This window comes from Apodemus sylvaticus, chromosome 8 (assembly GCF_947179515.1).
Source record: "Apodemus sylvaticus chromosome 8, mApoSyl1.1, whole genome shotgun sequence".
NCBI lineage: Eukaryota > Metazoa > Chordata > Mammalia > Rodentia > Muridae > Apodemus > Apodemus sylvaticus.
This window is the reverse complement of record NC_067479.1, coordinates 90,610,021-90,633,085: the sequence shown is the minus strand read 5'-3', so window position 1 is coordinate 90,633,085 and position 23,065 is coordinate 90,610,021. Positions and strand designations below refer to the sequence as shown.

At 46.8% G+C, this 23,065-nt stretch overlaps 1 protein-coding gene across 2 annotated transcripts in view; it reads right to left on the bottom strand.

Moving 5' to 3' along the window:
- Il17rd (interleukin 17 receptor D) overlaps positions 1-22,685 on the bottom strand; it is a 66,993-nt gene extending 44,308 nt beyond the window's left edge. For both annotated transcript variants that reach the window (XM_052189948.1, XM_052189949.1), the window contains exon 1: positions 22,489-22,685. In XM_052189948.1, coding sequence (XP_052045908.1) covers positions 22,489-22,614 — 126 coding nt within the window. In that variant the 5' untranslated portion in view covers positions 22,615-22,685. The remainder of the gene's footprint in view (positions 1-22,488) is intronic.
- Between the last annotated feature and the right edge of the window lie 380 nt (positions 22,686-23,065).

The window sequence follows — 23,065 nt, the reverse complement described above, 5'->3', positions numbered from 1 at the left end:
CATCTGAAGGTGGAGTAGCCACAGTGGCTCAGGGTCAACTGTGCATGGAAACCCGGTGTCTCCAGCACCAGTGCTGCTGCAGAGACCTCAGCGCAGCAAAGTGAGCATACAGGCTCTCCACTTCCCATACCACCCATCAGTCACAGGAACAGAATGAGTGGCTGATACCACTGGCCCAGACTGCAGACTACTCACTATATGTCCCCAAATAGCAATATTTTCACTGCTCTTGATTTTGTTTGTTAGTTTGGTTGGTTGGTTGGGTTTTTTGTTTGTTTGTTTTTGTTTTTTAAGGCTTAATTATTGAAAACAAAGACCTGTAATGTTTTGCTACTGGGATAACCTAGGACTCTTGTATATACTACCTACTTTTTTTTCTTTTTTAAAATTTTCTATATTCTTTGTTTACATTCCAAAAGCTTTCCCCTTTCCCAGTCCCCCCCCCCCTATATGTCCCATAAGTCCTCTTCTCTCCATCCATTCTATCTTTCCCCTCCCTTTTCTCTGTCCTGGTACTCCCCTATAATGCTGGATCAAGCCTTTCCAGGATTAGGGCCCTCTTCTTCCTTCTTCATGGGAGTCATTTAATATGCTAATTGTATTTTCAGTATTCAGAGCTTCAGGGCTAATTAATATCCACTTATCAATGACCGCATTCCATGTGTATTCTTTTGTGATTGTGTTACCTTGCTTAGGATATTTTCTAGTTCCAACCATTTGCCTAAAAACTTCATGAATTCATTGTTTTTAATTGCTGAATAGTACTCCACTGTGTATATATACCACATTTTCTGTATCCATTCCTCCACTGAGGGATATCTGGGTTCTTTCCAGCTTCTGGCTATTATAAATAAGGCTGCTATGACCATAGTGGAGCATGTGTCCTTATTGCATGCTGGGGAATCCTCTGGGTATATGCCCAGGAGAGGTATAGCAGGGTTCTCCAGAAGTGTCATGTCCAGTTTTCTGAGGAACCGCCAGAATGATTTCCAGAGTGGTTGTGCCATCTTACAATCCCACCAGCAGTGAAGGAGTGTTCCTCTTTCTCCACATCCTTGCCAACACCTGCTGTCTCCTGAGTTTTTAACCTTAGCCATTCTGACTGGTGTGTACCTAAGTACTTTTACCTAATGAAATACACCTCCCAGAGCCTGGGATTTAATTATTTATGTATAATTTTAAAAGCACATCAATCTCATTAGTATGCAAATTGCTTTCATCTTTAATAAATGGTAGATTATATGTATACTAAAGAATTGGTTTAAAATAAATTTCTTTGTGATTTATTATCATAAATCATATATTATCGTAAAGCTATGACCCTCCTAACCACCTTACTGTGATAATCCTTGGTAGGTACGTACAACTTCCAAAGCATAATTTTTAAGGGCATTTTAAAAAGTCTGCAATGGCCAGTTTGACCAGAGTTTTGTTTCTCTAAAACAGCAGAGTGATGCCTCATCCTTGAGCTACGTAGCCATCTTGTCATTCTCCCAGCATGCATCCTAACCAACCCTTCTTCCTTAGCTCTTTCTTAGCAATGGTAAGCATCTAGAAGACTCAGCTAAGAACACAAACATGCCGTGGGAAAGGGACTCCATCGCCAGCCTCCTGGCTCTCAGATCTGGAACAGTCTTACAGGAACACCTACAGTGTTCATAGCGGGGCTTCATGGGCGAAAGCGAGTGTCAAGTCTGTAAGTGCCCTGCGCCATGGCCTTAACTCCAATAACATAGTTAGAAAAAAGGCACCTCTAAAAAGAGAACTCTGGCTCCCCACCATGATTGGGGAAGGGAGAGGACAAAGGCCACATACAGACTTTCCATCTGGCTCAAAGGCGGCACATGGGCAGTGTTTGGGCCTGACTAAGGGTTCTCAACATGGTGGCTTCTCTCTCTACTGTCTCATCAGAACACGCAAGCGCAGGACTTACAAACAAAGGCACTGTTTTTATTTTTTTATTTTTTATTTTTTTGGGGGCTTTGAAAACTGGGAATACATTCCTTCTGGGAATTCAGAGTAAGTTTTACAAAAACAATGTCCAGATGTGCTTAAAATTTCAGTCTGTTCTCCTCTTTTGGTGGAGTAGAGGGGGAAACAAAGGGTGGGAGAAACGTTTTATTAAAAACTGAAATCGTTATTAGATTTTCTTGGCTCGAGCACTAACCAGCTCTCAGCTGACAAATGAGGCAGGAGCACCTGAGGCAGTACTCAGCCGGCAGCCGGCATCCTCTTGTCTGGGCACAGGGAAGCCAGACCAGACCGGCACAGTGCCACCAGCCAGGGGACAGTAGTGTCTTCCTTCCCTCCAGAATGCCCTGAGTGGTAAATGTTTCTACCAGATGATAATGACATGGGGGTGGGGGTGGGGGTGGGGCTCAGGCAAACTCAGGAAGTCAAAAAATCCCAAGAAAAGAGCCGCTGCCTGTGGAATATACCGAAACGCTATCGAGACTGCATCCCAGCTTTGATGTGGGGACGTCGCTGGGAGCTGAAGCTTCCTCAACTTAATGCTTTCTTTCCCAGAGCCCTTTTAAACCAGAGGTATAAACAGTCTATTCCAAAGCCTTCCTTCATTTCAAAGGGGCGATGCTGCCTTTGGGTACCAAAGGTAGACGGGTGTTTTAAACAGAACATAAATAAGGCAGACAGAGTCAAACATAAATTATGAATAAAAAGATAATCTTAATAATAGTTTACATTATCGCAAACCCAAGTTTATAGCAACAGCTAAGCCCCTCTCAAAGTGCAGTGCAGCTGCTAGGTCAGCAGAGGGAAATGGTATGTCAAAAATGTGACCTACCTTCAAGTTTGTTTAACTCTCTGTCAGCCTCTGCTTCCTTCCGCCACCTTCAGAAGGCACAGGGGAGGAATCCTTTCCCAAGTGTTTTATTGGCCACGGCTTAGAACTGTCATCCTACCAGAAGGTATTTATTTATCTATACTCTATCTAAGTCATCCTCATCAGGACCCAGGGCAAAAAGGTTGGCACGGATCTGGAGGCAGTGCCAGGGGGACCGTCCTTCTGCTTCCCAAGGGTCGGATGGATGCAATCTCCAGGGTGGACCATCTTAAGTCCTTCCCCCAAAGTGGGCAGGCAGCAGGAAGACAGCCTCACATAGATCTATGCAGGCAGCATCCAGATCTTCTGCGTTTGCTGGGAACATGAATCCCACCTAGTCCTAAAGGTATTCAGCACCCACCCAGCCTGTTCTACAGAGCACCCATGATGTATTTACAGGCTCTAACCTGGGACAGGGTCTAAGGATGGCCATATACCCAAAGATATGATATTCAAATGGAAGAAATAGCTTGTTTTTACCCAAAAGAAGACACAGCTTCACATTTCCAAACCAGAACATGGAGCCACAACTCCAGGCTCCTGGTTCTGCACCTCTCGGGCGGGGTGGGAGGTACAGAAGCTGGAAATCAGTGCCTGCTATTGCCTCTTTCAGCTCTTACAGAGAGGAAGACAACTCCAGATGTTCTCGTCCAGAGCCAAAGCTCTCTGCAAAAGTGGCCTGGGGAAAACCAGCCTCACAGTGTCCCATGATGACTGCAACTTCTCCTTCCCTCTTAGCCTCCTGGCAGGAGAGACACATGAATGCTTTCTGCTGGGGGAGTGGGGAGGTGGGGACCATAAGCCATAAATCACAAAGAGGAGCTTCCAAATCGTAGCGTGTTTGGTAAAGGTCCAGGGCCGGCATTTGAGCAGAGGGTTTTCCGAGATAAAAGCTGCATGCTCCCTCCACGCGTTATCTTGCAGGGAACTAAGAAACTGCTTGGCTATGCAACAAATGCAGGTGAAAATACTGCTCGAAAGCCCCTAGTTCCTCTCCAGGACAGCCTGTCATCACTCCTGCCTAAGCTCAGAGCTTCCAGAGGGCATGACCCCTGAGGACAAGGCTCTTCATCAAACCAGCTCTGTTGGTGCCTTCGAGGGCCAAGCTGTTATCAGGTGAGGCTGGCCTTCTGGACTTTTCCAAATATAGAGGGGTGACCTCTACTACCAAGTTACCACAACTTCCTCTCATGGCCCATGTCACAGAGCCCTCTGGATGTGTCCGTCTGACAGTCTATTTATCACTGCAAGCCTTCACTTCATCTTATTCAAAAATACTTCCTTCCACTGTCTTCCTCTCTCTGTGTCTGGTCCCCTCTGTGTCACCCTTCTGCGTGCTAAAGTCCAGACCTGCTCACTGGGAACTTTAGCCTGGAACTTTTTCTGAAGGAGAGGAGTTATTGTTGCAAGATTCTTTCAGAAATACTCTTTTTCTATGCAGAGATACTCCCAAGGGACTCATGAAAACAATACAGTGGGCTCCCACAGTTCTTAAATAGATACATATTTATGTATTTGCATAAATACATAATGGAAAAGAAAATACATAGGACATATAAATAAGAGAAAAGAGCGAGGAACTGTAGATGATTATATGGGAGCTCTGCTGGGAATTCTTCCTATTCCCTTCATCAAAACTGGTGTGCTCTGCCCAGTTCACACTGGGGTTCTGAGGAAAGACTCATGAATTACAGCAGGTAAGGAAGCAGAGGGGTGTGTGTGTGTGTGTGTGTGTGTGTGTGTGTGTGTGTGAACTATTCTGAAATATTTGCTTTCCCATTAAACTTGGGGTAAATAGGGACGGGGGGTGGGGTGGGGGGGGGAAAACAAACAAAACAAACCATTCTTCCATTCTGCAATCACCATGTGGATTAGCTAATCAGTTCTTATCTACAGCTGCCTTTCTGCTGTCCCTCCATCACCTTCCACAATACCCCAAATCCCCCCCCCCCCAATTTGAAAGCTGCTGATAGAGAGATCCAGGCCTCCTAGGCTGTCAGCACTGGGTGATTCAGAGTTTAAGGGGTCGGGGTGGAGAGGCGGAGGGGCAGAGTCCATGACTGACTGGGTCCTAAAGCTCATGGTCCAGAAAACTGAACTGTTTTATCCATCACTAACAGTGCCAACACTAAAAATCCAGAGACAAGATGGACCAAATTAGTAGCCCAAGCAGAATCCCCACCATAATACTTAGATTCAAATTTTTTTTTATAATTTGCTGTTAAATCAGGAAGACTCAATTTTTTAAAAAAAGTTATTTTTAGCCGGGCAGTGGTGGCACACGCCTTTAATCCCAGCCCTTGGGAGGCAGAGACAGGCGGATTTCTGAGTTCGAGGCCAGCCTGGTCTACAGAGTGAGTTCTAGGACAGCCAGGGCTACACAGAGAAACCTCTTGGGCAGGCATGATGGCTCAGCAAGTAAAGGCGCTTATCGTGCATGCCTGATGACCAGAGTTTGATTTCTGGGACCCGCAGTTGATAGAAGAGAATGGATTCCTGTAATTTGCTCTTTGACCTCCATATTGTGTCTCATGACTCACACATACTCACACTCAAACATGTACACCACACACAGACACAATAAGTCAAATTAAAATAAATTCTAGAATAGAATAGCCTTAAAAAAAAAATCCAAAGCATTGAAAAGGAGGTAAAAAGCTTCCCCAGCAACAAATCAGGTACCACTAAAGAAGCAAAGAATTGTAATTATCATAAATGCCAACGGGAGGCTGTGTGCTCAGTGTTGACTTCATCCCCCAAAAAGGGAAAGGATATAACTTTACATCTCCGTCTCAGAGGTACGCCCAGGGCAGGCCAGCTCACGCCACAGCACCTCGCTGTAGAGGGACCCTTGAACCCTGTACCGCTTCCTATCACTGCAAAGGAACAAATGGAAATTAATCAGTATCCCATTCTCTGCACCTTTAAGCGTTTTTTGTATTACAATTATTTATTACAGAGGGGAGCAGATACCTGTGGCAGTATGTCACTCACTTTTTTGTTACTGGGATAAAACACCAGAATACAAAGTGACTTACAGAAAGTGTTTATTTTGGCTTACAGTTCAAAGAGGTAACAGTCCATGGCGGCAGCAGGCCAAATGAAGGCATGCTTAGTTGGAGCTTGAAGCTGAGAGCTCACATCCTCAAACCCAAGCATGAAGCAGACACAGGAAAGATATGATATGGCAGGATATGAAATGATACAGAAGGAGGCTTTTAATCTCAAAAGCTGTGCCCGGTGGCGCAGTTCCTTCAGCAAGCCTACACCACCCGAACCTCCCTAAACACCACAAGCTGTACACCAAAAGCTCAAATGTCTGGGATGATCAGCAACATTTCTCAGTTTATGGAAGGGGGCTCTGTCCTTCCACCATATAAATCCCAGGGACTGAACTCAGGTCATCAAACTTGTTGTCGAGAGCCTTTACCCACTGAGCCATCTCACCAGCCCTCATCCCCGCACCATTTTAGGATGAAGGAGGCTAAAAATTGGAGGATGACCTGGACCAAACATGATGCCATCTCTGGGGGAAGGGAAAGCGTACTTCTTCACCTGGCAGGCCTCTCCTCCGTGCCTGGGCAGGTCCTGGCTCAGTCCGAATTCCAAGACACCTTCTTCTCAGTCCTTACCAACACCAGCTGGCAAGTCCTTCTAGGTTCCTGTTTTGCCCTGCATGCGAGATGACTCACTCTTGTCTCTTAAGCATCAAACACCCTTGGGGTCAGTGGGCACCCGAGCTCCAAGCCCAGGATCTACACTATCTCAATGCCTGCTATCCAGTCAGGAGGCTCCAGCCAAGGGCAAGCAGGGTAATCCTGTGGTTTCCAGCCTCGTATAACTACTTCATGTTTAACTGTTGTCTTTTTAAGATTCTCATTTTCAGAAACTATCTCATATAGTCCAGTCTAGGCTCCAACTATGTAAGTCAAACTGATATTGCTTCCTGATCCTCCTAAACCACCCACACCCACACACCCACACCCACATTCCAAGTGCTGGCTGGCATCATAGGTGTGTGCCACCATATCCAGCTTGAATTTTAAGTAAAATTAAAAACCCAAAGCCTCCAATGTGCTGATCCTATTTCAGGCATTCGATAGCTACAAGTGAATAGTTCGTGGCTTCCAAAATGGGACAACACAAGAAAAACTGTGTCCAGCACCAAAGGTTCGACTAGACATTACTGCAGCACAAAATTTCAGTTGTTCATGCCTGTCTCTGACGTTGCAGTAAAACTAAAATTGTCTCACTGCTGGTACTAGGCACAATTTGCCAGCTTAACTGATACCTTAGGTAGATACCTCAGTTTAATCAAGATATTACAAAAATTTTGTAGTCAGTAAAATTAAATTTCCTTGAGTCAAAAACATGCATAAACATTGGCCTTTTCTCTACCATGTTTCTCCAAGTGCATGTAAAAGATTCCACCATTCCCTGCGCGCCACTACAGTCAAGTTCTCTTTCTAGCCCCATAAAACCCTGGTAGCCAAAGATTGGACAGCTTGTTGTAAAATTCTGCCTCCAGCCAGATGTGGTGGTGCACATCTTTAATTCCAGCACTCTGGAGGCGGAGTTTGAGGCCAGCTTGGTCTACAAAATGAGTTCCAGGACAGCCAGGGCTATTACACAGAAGAACCCCCCCATCTCCAATTAATCAATCAATCAATCAATAGATTAGATAGGTAGAAAGGTACATAGACAGATGAGATAGATGAGATGAGATAAGATAGGTGATTTAAGAAAATTCTGACTTCTTGCCTGGGAAATCTCACTTAAGCAGGTGTCTACAGCTTAATCTAAGCTGGGAATCAACCCCACTCGGGTCCAAGAATGGTCCTCAGGTGATTCTGGTACTCTGCCAGGCTGGGAACCTCTTCAATAAGTGCCTCTTCTAAGTTTAATGATCTGCAAAGTGCCCTCTGATCTTCCCCCTCCTCCCCACCAGGTACTTTGCTGCATGTGGCACAAGTCCCACTTCATTTGGATGCTTGGGGCAAGTGCAACTGGTTGGGGGGGCGCTGTCTGCAGCTCTGGTTTCTGGAAGAAGCCTCTCCAGGTTACACCTTCTCTGTCTCATCTTAATCCTTCCCTGACTCTTTTGCAAGGGACTTCTCATATGGAAAACAAGGAAGTTTATTACGATCACCTAGCTGCCTGTCCAAGAGTGACAATGGTGGAGACATGTTCAAAGGCATAGGACATGCCCACGACGGTCTAGTGGCTTAAATACAACATCCCACAGATTTCATCTGCTGAGAATTCTCCTCACCCATGAGGTTCACTTGTGGGATGTGGGGGATCAGGCCTCAGATTACAATAAAACTTCAGACTTCCTTTAAAACAACAATAATGGAAACATAGTTTCCTCCTAACTTCATGATCCCAAGGGCAAGGTACCAATTTCCATCTTAAAAGGGGAATTCAGAAGAGGCAGCACCTCTGCTCAGAGTGAGGCAAGGCCTGCAACCCTAGCACTGGGGTGGAGAGCAGAGGCGGCGGGGTTGACACAAATTCCAACCCAGCGTGATCTATGATCTACATTTCTAGGTCAGCCAGGCCTTCATAGGGTGACTACCTCAAAAGAAACGAAGATCGGAAAGGGGAAGAAGGAAGGAGGGGAGGAAGAGGAGAAGAAGAAAGAAAGAAGGTTCTGGCCAGGTAGATGCGGTAACAAAAAGGCCCTGATACAGTGGAGTTTGTCTCTCTGGGTTTGTTCCTGCTCTGATCAGGATATTCCTGGAAAATGCTAAAATCTTAAGATGACCAAAGTGAAGACATCGGTCGAGAGGGGAAAAAAATACTATCATTTAATATCTCATGTTTATTTTGCCCCACCAAGCCAAAGAGGGAAGACTGTTTGCAAGGGGAGAATGCCTGCTTAATCAGCTAAAAATGCATTCATTACCATGCTATTCACTGTGGCTTTCCTGAAATCAGACACTTTTGCCCCTAGACCATAAGATTGAAGAGATTTGAAATGAAAATATTTCCTGTCCAGTGCTTGCCAGTTTCTAGCCCCAGAGTGATATAACAGATGACATCCAGTACAATAAATGCTTTTATTAACCATAAATTTGAGACTGCTTTAGGGATTTGAAGTGTTGGGTTTCATGCTGAAAAAATGTAATGTTATCCACAGACCATCCGTGAGCAACAAAAACAGAGACGCAGGTTAGGCTGCTTTGATCAAATTATGGCATGAAAAAGAAAAAAGTCTTTTGCATGTAAAATAGTAGTTGCATTCAGAGTCTATCTTCAAGGAGCACCACCACCAGAGCTTAATCGTCTGTCTGGGAGAGTCTGGGGGCAAATCATCCCATGTGCAGATTTATGAAGCCACAGGTCTCTGTGAAGCAGAGAGCTGAAAGGCTCTGAAAAGCTTCAACACTGAAGATGCTGCTGCTCTGCTCACTGCTGGGTAACTCTCCTTCCCGCTGCGCTGCATAAAGGGACTGCTACCCACTCAAGGGCTATCACCACTGGGCTGCCACAACCAGAAGGTGCTCCAGAAATCCCTCCCAGCCGCTCCCAATCAAAACCCACGGATCTGAATCAAACTCTTGACTTGTAGCAAATGTTGCCCCGAGCTTTCCTCACCTAGAGAAAACATGGAGCCTCGGGCAGATGCCTGGCCCCAGCTCTCTGACCTCGGTGCCTCCTTCTGCACTGAAACGGTTAATTCTGAAATCAAAGCACCTTACACTCTGGACCTACCAAACAAACCTGAGATGGTGTAACCATGGAAACAGGAAGTCTGTCTCTCTCTCTCTCTCTCTCTCTCTCTCTCTCTCTCTCTCTCTCTCTCTCTCTCTCCTGGGACCAGAACAAACCAGGCCCACCAAGGGCAAGCTAAGCTGCTGGCCCCCCCTGAGTGCCCCTCACAAGGCCTTTGTGTTGGTGGACATTCCAGCACAGGGGTCCCGGGCGGCCCACAGGACCTTGCTTGTACTCCATCCTTGTCAGCATCCTAACAGCCCCTGCTTTCTAGCCTGTCACTGTCAGGCTGCTGAGAAGACCGCAGACTTGGTGCCAGAAAATGAGAGTGAAAAGCAAGTTGAAGCTCTGAGGTCCGTTCTCTGGATACTGAATGTCCCACTATTACATCTCCGCATGACATTTCATGGCCAGCAGGGGAGGAGGCCCAGTCCTGGAACAACCAGCCAGGCACACAGGCCTCCCTGTGCCCTCTCAGTCCCCCCTGGACTTATGAATAATAAATAGATGAGGGTTTTGTCTGTCGTTTCCCTGGTACCCCGTAAGAATAAAAAACGTGTCACTTTTTGACGTTTTTAACTTACTTTGAAAATTTTCCAATATTAACTTTACAGGTCTTGGCCCTTAAGTCTGTGAGGAACAAACTCCAGCAAGAAAAGCCATGTAATTAGGTAGGAGATAGTAATTCAAGTTACACTAAAGAAACCGTGTGAAGGAGACTCTTAAAGACTCAGGCGACAGCAATCACAGCACTCCAAAAGGCTGGAAACTGACTCTGAGGATGTGTTTTGAGTGAACCAGGCTTGCTGGAAACAGCGTTCAGTGTTTTCTTAGCACAAAGAAATGGCTGGATTTCGGTGTGAAGAAGCACTCAGCCGTGAACTTGCTGGAGCCAAAGTGAGGTATTCAACATTGCTGTTCCCAGTCACCGAAGGCAGCATCGACCACCATTTGCAACAAGCCGGGTGAGGGCAGAAACCTAGGGCGCTGGAGAAAGAGTGCTGCTACTTTCCAGAGAGCACAGGAAAGGGTTTGTTACAGGAGAACCCAGGACACCCTTGACTTCCTTTAGACGTTCAATAAATTAAGAGAAGTCCTAATGGAAAACACTACATATATTTAAAAAAAAGACAATGTAAACCCTAACTGCTAGAAAGACCTCTTACTGTAACCATTCTTATTTACAAACGAATACATTTTTGCTTATACTTGAGAAAACTCCCATATCTATTAACAGTTGATATCTATAATCAAGGCTGGAAAGATGGCTCAGGGCCTTGATCATGAGAACAAAAGGAAACTTTTCACGCTAAAGGTGATAAAAACAGCCCAACGATGTAAACACCCCCTTTTCTACTCTGCCCACCTTCCCAGAGTTGATTTCAGAATACTAAATAGTGGATAAAGAACACAACAGTGGCCCCCGCAACCCCCACCCCCACCCCCGCATACAGATGGCTGGTTGCAGATACCTACATATTTATCATCAAAATACTAATATTAAAAAGGAAAATAACTAAAGGTGGGGGCACACACCTTTAATCCCAACATTTAGGAGGCAGAGGCAATTGGATCTCTAAGTTCCAGGCCAGCCTGGTCTATAGAGTGAGTTCCAGGACAGCCAGGGCTACACTGTGTTGTAAAGAGAGAGAACTGTGTTGAAAAACAAGCAGGAGAAGGAGGAAGAGGAGGAGGAGGAAGAAAGAAAGGAAGAAAGAAAGAAAAAGAAAATTTAATGTGAATGCAGATAACACCAAACGAATGCTTGTTGTATATTTTTAAATAAAAACACAAACTGGCTTATCATTCACGTAGCTGGGGGTGGTATATATATATATAACACACTTAAGATATTGTTTCTGCTTTTATTTGATTTCTGCATTGATTTTGTCAAGATTTCTCTGTGTGGTTCAGGCTGGGTGTCGGTGAGGCTGGCCTCCTAAGGCCCTACTTCTAGGATTAGAGGTGTACGGTACTGTACCTGTCAGCTTTTAAACCTTCTTGCTCTTAAAAGTCATAGGTCACTTGCAAATAAATCCTCTGCCTTTCCTAGAACTCTCCAGCCATTTCTGGCTCGCTCTCTTATCAGAATTCCTACTAATTTTAAAAATGTTTTAGAGCTCTTCAACATCCCACTCCCACCTTCGGCCCCACTCCCGCCCCCCCAGCATCATCTAGTCTATCCTTTTTAACTAGGATAAAAGCCAAGGATCACACTAGACCTGGCCAACTAGAAACACTATGCACTTAAAACCCACGGACTAAGAAAAAGAAGACAGCTCAGGGGACGGACCGGAAATGCACTCAAGTGAAAAGCGGTGGGGAGTGGAATTCCTGTCTCTCAATGACTTCAAAACCCAAGGGGTGAACAATGCAAGGCTGAGTATCTGGGGCAGCACGGAGGGGCCTGGGGAGTGAGCCCCACAGGGCGGTGCGCACTGGGAACCCACGTCCATGAAGCAGTCTTTGGCTAGCACAGCCAGATGTTGGGTTTCTTTCTTCTTACTTAATTTTGGTAAAACTCCATGACCTCTTTCTCAAATTAAAAGGCAGTGCCTTTTTTTCTTTCTCTCTTTTTCTTTTTCTTTTTCCCAAACCACAGGAGCGATCTTTAGTGAAGCCTTCTAAGGATTTCATTAATTCATAGCCAGCCAACCAGGACTTTTCCCACAGTCTCCCACAAAAAAGCCCGGGAAGTCACTGATTGCTTGGCTGGATCTGAATATGAGCAGAGGTAAGATCAGAAATATCTAGTTCCTCCCACAGGGAAGTGAGGCATGAAAATCAAAGCTCACAAAAACTCATTACCACAGCTGGCCAGCAAATCCCTGCCTGGCCCGAAAAGCAAGGAGCACCTCTGATGTTCACAGGCCATCATGTGACCTCAGAAAACTGAGCCGAATTCACGGGAGGGGGACTATCACGACAAAATGAGATCTGCACCTCTTTTATAAAGAATGTTTTCAGGAGTGAGAGCCACTACTAAGGTGCAAAAAAACAAAAAAACAAAACAAAAAACAAGGAACAAAAAAAACCCAACAAAACCCCAGAATATTTAGTTGGTCCTTGGCAGTAATATTTTACATTTTTCTCATCCTTGGCACAGGGGATGAAGAACAGTCCCAACACTCCTTTTCTCGAAAGCACCACAAGATGTGGCTGGCTCTCCTGTAACAACACCTGCTACTCAAGTCCTGGCTTGGTGGTGTATACCTGTATTATCAGGACTCAGGACGCTGGAGGTTTTTGGACTTTGAGACATCTTAGGCTACTCAGTGAGTTACAGGCTAGCCTGGGCTGCAAACACGGCTTGGCTGCATTCTCACTAATCTGGAGGGTGGAGACTAGGTCGGTTGACTTTATCAAATGCAAGCTTTGTGAGCACAGGTAAAATCTACATCCAGAGAAGCTGCACTGAGAAAGACGGGCCTCCTCTAAAGCTGGGGAAACTGAGGCAGAACAAGATGCCAGAGTTGCTTCCAAGATGTCTCTTGCCATTAAATTGCTTTGCAGGGGTCACCACAGCCTGAGGAGCAGGGGACCTGTTTCTCTAAAATTAGCAGGATGGTGCAGAAGGAGCAAAGGCTGGAGCTGTAGGCTCAGAAACCATCCCTTCCACAGGACCATGGTCCTCTCTTTGGGGACACATTCCGGCACTGTGGTACAACATGGTAACACTTGGGTGGTTTTAGGTAGAAAAGTCTCTGCCTATAAAAACAAAAACAAATAAACAAACTAGAAGAAGAGTGGGGAGGAGGAGGGAGAGAAGGAGGAAGAAGAACTCTTGCCTCCAAGCACGTCTTCTTTTAGAGTTTAGGATACTGAGCAGTTACAATAAATTCTAACCAGGAGAATGTGAGTGTTCCACCAACAGCAAACGCGTACACTCCAGAGGGAGGCCACAAACTGTCACCCAGCAGGGAATGCAGGCAGACTGCTCCTACATTTGGCCTTCATTGTACTGCAAAGGTGGGGTTGTGGGGAGCAGGAACCAGAAATCACCTGGATGGAATAAAATCCCAGGGGCAAAGTTTTTAAACCATATGGCCCATCTTAAGAAAATACACCTTTTCACTCAAAGAAAACCTCCCCACATACACTCCTCTCAACCCTCGCACTCCTGAATAGAGTGGCCCAGCTCAGAGAAGAAATCTGGGGCCACAGCCAAAGTTCTGTAAAGGGTTACTATTCAACACCGAGGAAAATACACAAAATGGGCAAAACAGAACCCTTGGAAAATCTCTTTTTAGGCTTTAAGAATATAATGTGTATGTGTGTGTGTGTGTGTGTGTGTGTGTATACGCGCCCATACCAAGCAAGACCTCTACCACTGAACCACTCTACCCTCTGTCATTTCTTTTTAGCTGGAGGTGGGTGGGAGTTGTATTTAAAGCTGAATCATTCATGATTTCCAAAAGGTTCATTAGAAGATGTGCTTGTGGAGAGATAGCTTAGCGGTTAAGAGCACGACTGCTCTTCCAGAGGTCCTGAGTTCAATTCCCAGCAACCACATGGTGGCTCACAACCATCTGTAATGAGATCTGACACCCTCTTCTGGTGTGTCTGAACACAGCAAGGATACATAAAATAAATAAATAAATCTTTTAAAAAAAAAAAGATGTGTTTGCTTAATGGGACATGTAAATATTCATTTAAACATCTTAATTAATGTTATCTACCAATTTATATTCTCTTTACAAAGCTGATACTTCAATATTTCATGGCTTTTCTAGTAACTTCAATGTAATAGTTTTGATGCAAAGCCTCATGCTAATGTCTCTTAAGTCAGATTTAAAGCAGTGAAAGGCACAACCCAGTTCTACAGTATCAGACTTCCAACAATAGCAACCACTCCCCCTGTAAAGCCGTGCCTAACTATGACATTTAGCATTGGACTCTGTAAACATGCACAGTTGAGGTAGTTTTCATTACACTATTAAACCAGAAAATGTATAGGCCAGCCTCCATGTTTCAAAGGAGAATTTCATGTGCATTCACATCACAGCTTCATTTTGTCATCTAGTCAGTGATTTGTTAAGGACAGATGGTACCTATTAAGTCTCCCCTTTTAAATGTTGTAGCCTTAATTAGCTATATCCACCTTCCCCCAACATTTCCAAACAAGGAACCAAAGAAAAAGGGAAGCCCTTTTTAAATGAATACTTTGAACAACAGAGTTGTAAATGTTGAAACAGTAGTCTCTGCAAGAGAGTGACTAAGTTAGTTTTCAGACCCTTCACAAAAGCAGGATCCAGCCAAAATTTTAATTCTCGCTTTGTTACAATTTTAAGTTGTTCCATTTTTAGTTTCCTGACTTGTGTTATTAATTAAACCTTCTTCAAGATAATGCTAGAAAAAGAACTAGAGTGTCTCAAACTGCAAACTTCTCCCATGGATTTCTGCACATGGAGACCCAAGTACACACAGTGGCAGAGTGTCTAGCACGGTGTGGTATCTATGACTGGACACTGTGCCCTTCTTAAGCACAATTAAGAAAATCTGCTGAAAGCTTGAGCAACTGCTCAGTGGTTAAGAGCACTGGCTGCTTTTCTAGACCTACCCGGGTTTAATCCCCAGCACCCACATGGCAGTTTACAATGGCATATAACTCCAGAGGATCAGACACCCTCACACACAGACACATATGTAGGCAAAACACTAATGCACATAGAATAAAAATAAATAAATCATTTTAAAAAACTGATCAAGTCTGTTGACTGACCTGCGTTGACTAGCCATACAGAGATAAAAACACACTCCAAATTTAATTTCTAATTTGGGTTTCCCTCATTTTAAAAGGGCCCACTTGCCGGGCAGTGTGGTGCACGCCTTTAATTCCAGCACTTGGGAGGCAGAGGCAGGTGGATTTCTGAGTTCGAGGCTAGCCTGGTCTACATAGTGAGTTCCAGGACAGCCAGGACCACACAGAGAAACCCTGTCTCAAAAAACAAACAAAAAAAAACCAACCAAACAACAACAAAAAAAGGCCCACTAATGCATTCAGGACTTTAAGTATAAATTATGTCTACTGGCTAAATTTTGAAAAGGACAAGGAACTACATAGCAGAGTCCTCGACTTGCCCTAGCCATCAGCAGCAGGAAGACTAGTTGCTTCAGAAGGATCTATCCAGGACTTGTGTCTTTTCAATCAGCTGATGGCCCCTGCCGGGTCCTGAGTAGCAAAGGGGAAGTGGCCTGTGGTTAAACAGAGGAAATACCAAGGCTTTTTAACAGAGCAAATAGTCTCTTCACTTCCCACCAGAAGGAGCTTCAAAGGCCTGGGCCCGAGGAGACAATGTGCCTTAGGACCATCAGTCACCTAATCCTGTGTCAGGACCATTCAGAACTTCCTGCCAGCCAAAGATAAACACTGCCCTAAAGGGCAGCGAATGCCTCCCACTGGCTGGGCAAGCCTGCACACCCGCCCCCCCTTGGAAGCAGAGATAGCTCCAGACTGAAAGCCGTGACATTCCACATCTGGGGAAGGCTGAATGGCCAAAGTGCAGATGCAGAAGGAGAGAAGTCTGTCCAGAGTACATATAGAGGCCGGTGAGCTGCCATGGGTACCTGAACTAGCCTTCCATCGCCCCCCATGTCCCGCCCCCATGCCCCGCCCCATACTCTTACAAATGGCAGGTGGGGGCCCCCAGCTTCCAGGAGCCTGAAAAGCCATCCATCACCAGCAGGCACAAGAGGCCGTCGGGAATGAAAGAGGACAATAAAATTGTTGATGGAGTGGCCCCAGCAGCAGCAGACATCTGCTGGGCGTGGGGGCATGGGGGCAGGCGGCGGCTGGGGTGGGGGTGGAGGGGTGGGGGGTGGAGGGTTGCTGGGGCACGGTGAGTGAAAAGTTCAGGGACAGATGAGGGAAAGGGGGCTTGAGCGCAAAAAAACCACCCAACACATTTTAAGCCAAATGAAGCATGAAAAAAATACTCAACTTAAAAAAGCCTGAAGAAGGCATGAGCCGTTCTTTCCTTTGTAGGGAGGCTGTCTGTCAGGTCTGAACTGCCAAGAGAGATTTGGATCCTGTTCTACTCCCTCCACAGACAGTTTTCCAGACAAACCCAGCTGTTTGGAGAGGAACCCAGTGGAAGTGTCATGGGCTCTCCTGGCCTCCTCTGTAGCCTTAGACCAGAGGACCCCACCCAAGCCAGGATGCCCTGCCTAACTAACTCCCCAGAAACACAACCCTGGACTCCCCCAAACAGCCTCACTACTGGTAGACTTCTGACAAAGTGGCTGTGTGTCTAAGTCCAGGGAAATAATTGAAAGCCAATGTGACTAGTTGTTAAATATTTAGTATTTTTCCTTTTCTAACTTCGGAGACCTTGTCACTACAGCGATGTGTCTGGCCACTGAGATAGCACCAGAATCATCTTACCCTAGGATGCTAGCTCCTGGGCTGTACCATACTCTCTGTCAGGGCCCATTAACCTTGAACCTTCATTCCAACAAGTTCCTAAGGTAATTTTGATACCAGAAGCTTCTGGATATATCTTTGAGAAACCACCTTTGGAAAGAAACAATGCTCCGAGCTGCACTCTCTGGCTGAATGGCTGAGTTTATAATCAGTGGTCCAGGTCCGTCAGGAGCTGCAGGGTTGGATGGATGAGGGATGAAGAGAAGGAAGAAAACAAAGACCAGGCAGGTTCCTAATCAAACTAGCAAAGGGCTGGAAGACAACACTGACCTCTCATCAAAATGGCTCTAAAAGAAATATGTCAACCCGAAACTGAAATCATTTTTAACTAAGAATTCTGTAAGGGACACCAGAGCATCTGTGATGCGGTCCACCACAGAACGAGAAGACCTGACGTGGGGTTTAAGAGCCAGGAGCTGCAAGTGGATGGAAACGCATCCAATTCGGAATCAAATAAACACTCCTGGGCTCTCGGCCAGGGAGAATTCTTGGATTGGACTTTTATCGGGCGCCTAAATTTTAACCAGCTGGAACCCTCACCCCCCAACACACACACCCCAATACCACCCTATTCTTTTCTACCTTTGGAGATGAAGTATTTTCCTTAAATGGGAAACTTGTACTTCACCGTAAAGATGGTGCCAACATAGTTTCCGAATTGCTGAAGACACTCTTTCGGGGGAAGACGTTTAGAAATAGTAGTTCAGACACAATAGACCAGGAAATATGTACCCCATCTAGGGTAGGAGACAAGAAACAGCTCACAGGAAAAGCTACTAAACAGAAATTTGTGAGAATGGATTTTTTAGGTTGTTTGTTTGTTCACTTGCCTGCTTGCTTTTTAAGATAGGATGTCATTACGTAATAATTCATGTTAGCCCAGATCTCACAACATGGCCTCCACGCTAGCCTTGAACTCTTGGTCCTCTTGTTTTGCCTCCCAAGTGTATGGAGTATAGACAATATGCCTGGCTTTGGAATTCCTTCTTCTTAGCAAGACAATGGGGGAAGTTTGCGAACCTCTCGGCACAAGGGACTGACATATTAAGGCACGAGGTTACCCATCACGGACAGAACAAATTTGCCATCAAAAAGGAAGAGTAGGGGCTAGAGAGAGGGTTTAAAGGGTACAAGCACTTACTGGGCAGACAAGGAGACCCAAGCTCCAATCCCTACCACCCTATAAAAAGTCAAACTTGGCCGCCCATACTTGTGTGACTATGTCACCGTGAGTAATTGTGGGAGGCAGAGACAGGAGGATCACCAGCACTTGCTAGCTGCCAGTCTAGACCCGGGTTCGGAGAGAGATCTTGAGTCGGGGGAATAAAACAAAGTAATAGAACAGGCCACCTGACAACCCCTGGCATCCACAGGAGCACACACCTGCACTGCTTAATCCAGTAAATCAATGAAATAAAACACACACACATTGAAAAAATAATCAAGGAAATGGGAAAGGGTTGAGCCAGTGTCAATCTGCCTGCCAGCACTTCCAAAAGCTTCATAAACTGTAACTCCTTTGAAAAAACAATATTGATCATTCAAGGCACAACTTCACCTGGCAAAGGCCATGAGACTTTTTTTTCCTTCAAGTAGTTGAGGAAGTGTGCCCACAGCTCATTTCTAAAACACTGACCTGTGTCCGAGATGGTATCAGTTCCTTAATTACCCCACGAGTAATAGGGAGGTTGTGAAACCTGACCACTTAAACCAGGCTGGCTCCTGGCCCTGAGAGCAGCTCTCCTGGGAAAGTATCCAGTCCTCTAGGGGCCTGCATTTCTGGCCCAAATGCCCCAGGGAGATTAAGGGAGCGTTCACTCATTTGTTCTCTAGCATCCAGGCCCTGCCCCTCCCCCATGCTTCGAGGTTTAAGGTTCTAAGAGAAACTCAAGACCCCACTTCTGTTCATATCACATATAATTTACCCTCACTCTTGTTTGAGGTAGGGTTTGTCTTTGTCAGGGTTTCTATTCCTGCACAAACATCATGACCAAGAAGCAAGTTGGGGAGGAAAGGGTTTATTCAGCTTACACCTTCCACACTGCTGTTCATCACTAAAGGAAGTCAGGACTGGAACTCTAGCAGGTCAGGAAGCAGGAGCTGGTGCAGAGGCCACGGAGAGATGTTTCCTACTGGCTTGCTTCCCCTGGCTTGCTCAGTCTGCTTTTTTATAGAACCCAAGAGCACCAGCCCAGGGATGGCACCACCCACAAGGGGCCCTCCCCCCTCTTGATCACTAATTGAGAAAATGCCCCACAGCTGGATCTCATGGAGGCACTTCCCCAACTGAAGTTCCTTACTCTGTGATAACTCCAGCCTGTGTCAGCTTGACACACAGAACCAGCCCGTACGGTAGGGTATGAGTGTACATATCCTTGGTTGGCTGGAACTCCATATATAGGGCAAGCTGGCCTTGAACTCACAGAGATCCGCTTACCTCTAAGTCTGAGAGCTGAGAGGCTATAAGCCACTCCCATCACCTTCACTCCTTCTCCTTCTTACCCTCTAAGCAATGGGGAATGGCTCCAGACCCCAGAGGATGCTAGATGCCAGGCGAGCACTCTACCAGTGGGCTACAGTTCTTTTTTTTTTTTTTAAAGATTTATTTATTATATGTAAGTACTGTAGCTGTCTTCAGACACACCAGAAGAGGGTGTCAGATCTTGTTACAGATAGTTGTGAGCCACCATGTGGTTGCTGGGATTTGAACTCAGGACGTTCAGAAGAGCAGTCGGTGCTCTTAACCACTGAGCCATCTCTCCAGCCCCTGGGCTACAGTTCTACGCTCCTTCCCAGCCTTTTCTCTGCCTGCTTCCTTTTTTTTTTTCCTTTTTCTTTCTTTCTTTCTTTTTTTTTTTAACTCACAGTTAGCCTCTTGCCTCAGTCTTTGACCCTTATTCTTTAGTTATTTTATTTATCATTTATTTATACAGACCCAACATCCACAGGCTGAGTAACAGATTTGGTTAGAGAGGCAGAAGTGACTCAAATACCCAAGACACAGCACTCAGAAGCACGGTGCTAAGATCTCGACTGCCGACCACTACCTCAAGACTGAACCCAGACTTCAGGCGTATCACTCACTCACACACACACACACACACACACACACACACACTCCACGGCTGAGTTATATCTCCCCAACTCTCGTTTTACATTTTCTTTACTTTTTGGGACAGTCTCTCTAAGTTGCCCAGGCTAGTCCTAACACTCACTCTCTATTTAGTTAGGCAGGCCCAAAACTGTTGATTCTGCTGCCCCAACCACCCCAGTAGCTGGGATTACAGCCCCAGCCTCAACTCTCTTGATTCTTCAAATCATTTAATATAGGATTTTACAGAAGGGTTACAGAGTCTACATGTCCTCAACCAAGATTTATTGGGCTTCTGGCTTTGTGGCCACCAAGGAAATAAAACACATAAAACTGTCGAGCACCAGAGGAAAAGGCATGGCATTCTGGGACGGCTTCCCGAAAGAGGCATCCCATGAGCTGGATGTAAAAGCCAAACAGAGCTCCCAAGGCAGGAGAGAATGAAGTACACCCTAGCGGTGTGAAAGGAATCACAAGCTAGGTAACAGGGAGGGACGGGAAAGATGGGTATGAAAGGGTAAGCTGAGCCTACTCTCACAGGTAGGTGCCAAGCAGGCAATTTATAGAAGTTGCCGCCGCGCCAGGGGAAAGCACGTCTGGAACCAACAAGGCCCAGAAGCTCCCAGGCTCATCCAGGAAGGGGGATGATGACCCGAGGAAAAGACTGTGGGCGCAGGATAAGAGCTGCTGAGATCACTCCCAAGAGGTCGGAATGGGGGCGCGGGTTGGCGTGTCATATCGAGGGATACTTTTTTGGGGGGAGGAGGGGCGAGACACTGTTTTCTCTGTATAGTCCTGGCTGTCCTGGAACTCACTCTGTAGACCAGGCTGGCCTCGAACTCAGAAATCCGCCTGCCTCTGCCTCCCGAGTGCTGGGTTTAAAGGCACGCGTGCCACCACTGCCCGGCGAGAGATACATTCCTACCGAACACAAACACCGCTTTGGCCTCTTCAGAGACCACCACAGACCCAATATTAAAACTTTACAAGTATTCTAGGCTACTACTAGAAAGGCAGCAACAGCCGATACCAGTCCAGATTTGAACTCTTCTAAAAATCGATAGGTCAGCGGTGAGATCACTGTAAAGAAATCTGGAATCTGTTAAAACTAACAGTGATGTTTTACTGCAAGGGAACAGTAAGAAATGGTGAGGCTTCAACGGGAAGAAAAAACAGCGTTCACAAAGCATAACAGGACCATAGCTGCCTGGCTCACACCTGGTTTTCTGAACCGTGATATCCTCTAAAAGTGAAGCAAGCAAGCCAAGTGTCCCTAAGAGGTGTCACGTCCTGGGTCTTGTCTGGACTGAGACTGTACAGACTTTTCCATGGAAAAATATAAGTCAACGTTAGTCTAAGCAAACTGCTCCGATGTAGCCGATGCATCCCTTAGCCATGGGGAAATCAGTAACAACACGCCCACCCCCTCTTGCCTCTTTCTAGGTAAGGAAACAAGCTCCTGGCTACCCGAGTGCAAAGCCTGTGTTCTCACAATAGGGTTGAAGGTGTGAGTGGCCAGACCTGCAGCGAGCCTTGTCTCTATGGGAAGTTCGGAAGTTCGGAAGTTCAAAGTCCGCAGACGGGAGGGGAGGGGGAGGCCGGGGGGTTGGGGGGGGGGGGGGAGACCGCACCATCGAGACAGCATCAAAAGAACACTCAGCTCAGGGAAGAAGGCTTCCAAGTTCCCAGAGAAAGTCTGAAAGCCACCATGGTCTCAAGTCTGGGACACCTGACGGAGCAAACAAACTTTCGCTGCCCTTTGAGCACAAAAAACATCCTCAACTCAAGCTGGGACGCGGGGGGAAGGGGTAGCGTGGGGGACCAATAGCCATACGAAAGACTGAAATGGAAGCAGCGTTTCTCAAAAAGTTAGGAATCGGCGACTGGGTTGAAGTTGAGTGACGGCGCTGCCTAAAAGAAACAAAGCGACTGCGAGAAAGGGGGTGCATCCTTCCCTAACACCCCAGGTCCCATTCCCTGGCTGCCCTGAGCTGTGGACTGGAGGTCCAGGGCACGAACCCTACACCGGCTCCGAAATGCACGGATCCTGCAGACTGCCCGGAAGATTCCAATTCGGGACGCGCAGCCCCCGGGCAGAGGGCCGGGAACAAAGGGTGGGGCGCACGGCCCCCGCCCCTCCGCCCAGCCACCCGCCCTCAGGAGTCGGACCCCAGCCAGCGGCCGCGCCTCATTAACAACACAAAGCCAGGGGTCGGCGGCCCCTTTCATCCGGGCCGCGACCTGCAGACGCGCGCCCGGGGATCCAGACACGGGATGGGCTGGAAAAGTTGAGAACCCTGTTGCTCGCAGATCCGGCGTCCCGCGACCCCTCGGCCCCCGCTCTCCTGCGCGCGATCACCTGCGCGCGCGGCGCGCCCCCAGGTAACCTGGAACCCGGAGAAGCCTTCGCCTTACCCTCCAGCCACAGGTGTCGGCACCCCTCGCGCGGCCGGAGCCGCCCGCGGCCACTGCCAGCTGCGAGCCGTTGAGACAGGCGTTGACAGTGAAGAAGAAGGAGCAGAGCTGCAGCCACGGGGCCATGGCCGTACGCTTGCCCACCCGGGCCCGTCTCCGCTAGGCTACTGCCTGCAGCTCGCTCTCTAGCTGCAAGTGGGCGGTGGCGGCCGCTGCCGAGGATGGCAGCCCTCACCGAGCATGCGCTGCCGGGCTTCGCTCCGCCTCTTTTCTCTAGGTCCCGCCCTCAATCTCGGTTTTCCGTCCTGGTCCTGCCCCTGTAGCCCGGCCCTTCTGTATTAGCCCCGCCCCTCTGCCCTGGAGAATCAGGTTTCAACAGGAGGTTGGCACAGCAGGAGGTTCAGCGCTAAGGGATATATTATACATATCCAAAGGATTTGTTCAAATGACTTCTCCATGCAAAAACTTGGGGCGACTCAAAGAATATAATAATAGTAATTTTAAAATTAATAATTTAATAAGTACTTGCTTTTCAAATGTCAAGTTCCTTCTTGCATCCTACCAAAGAAATGACAAG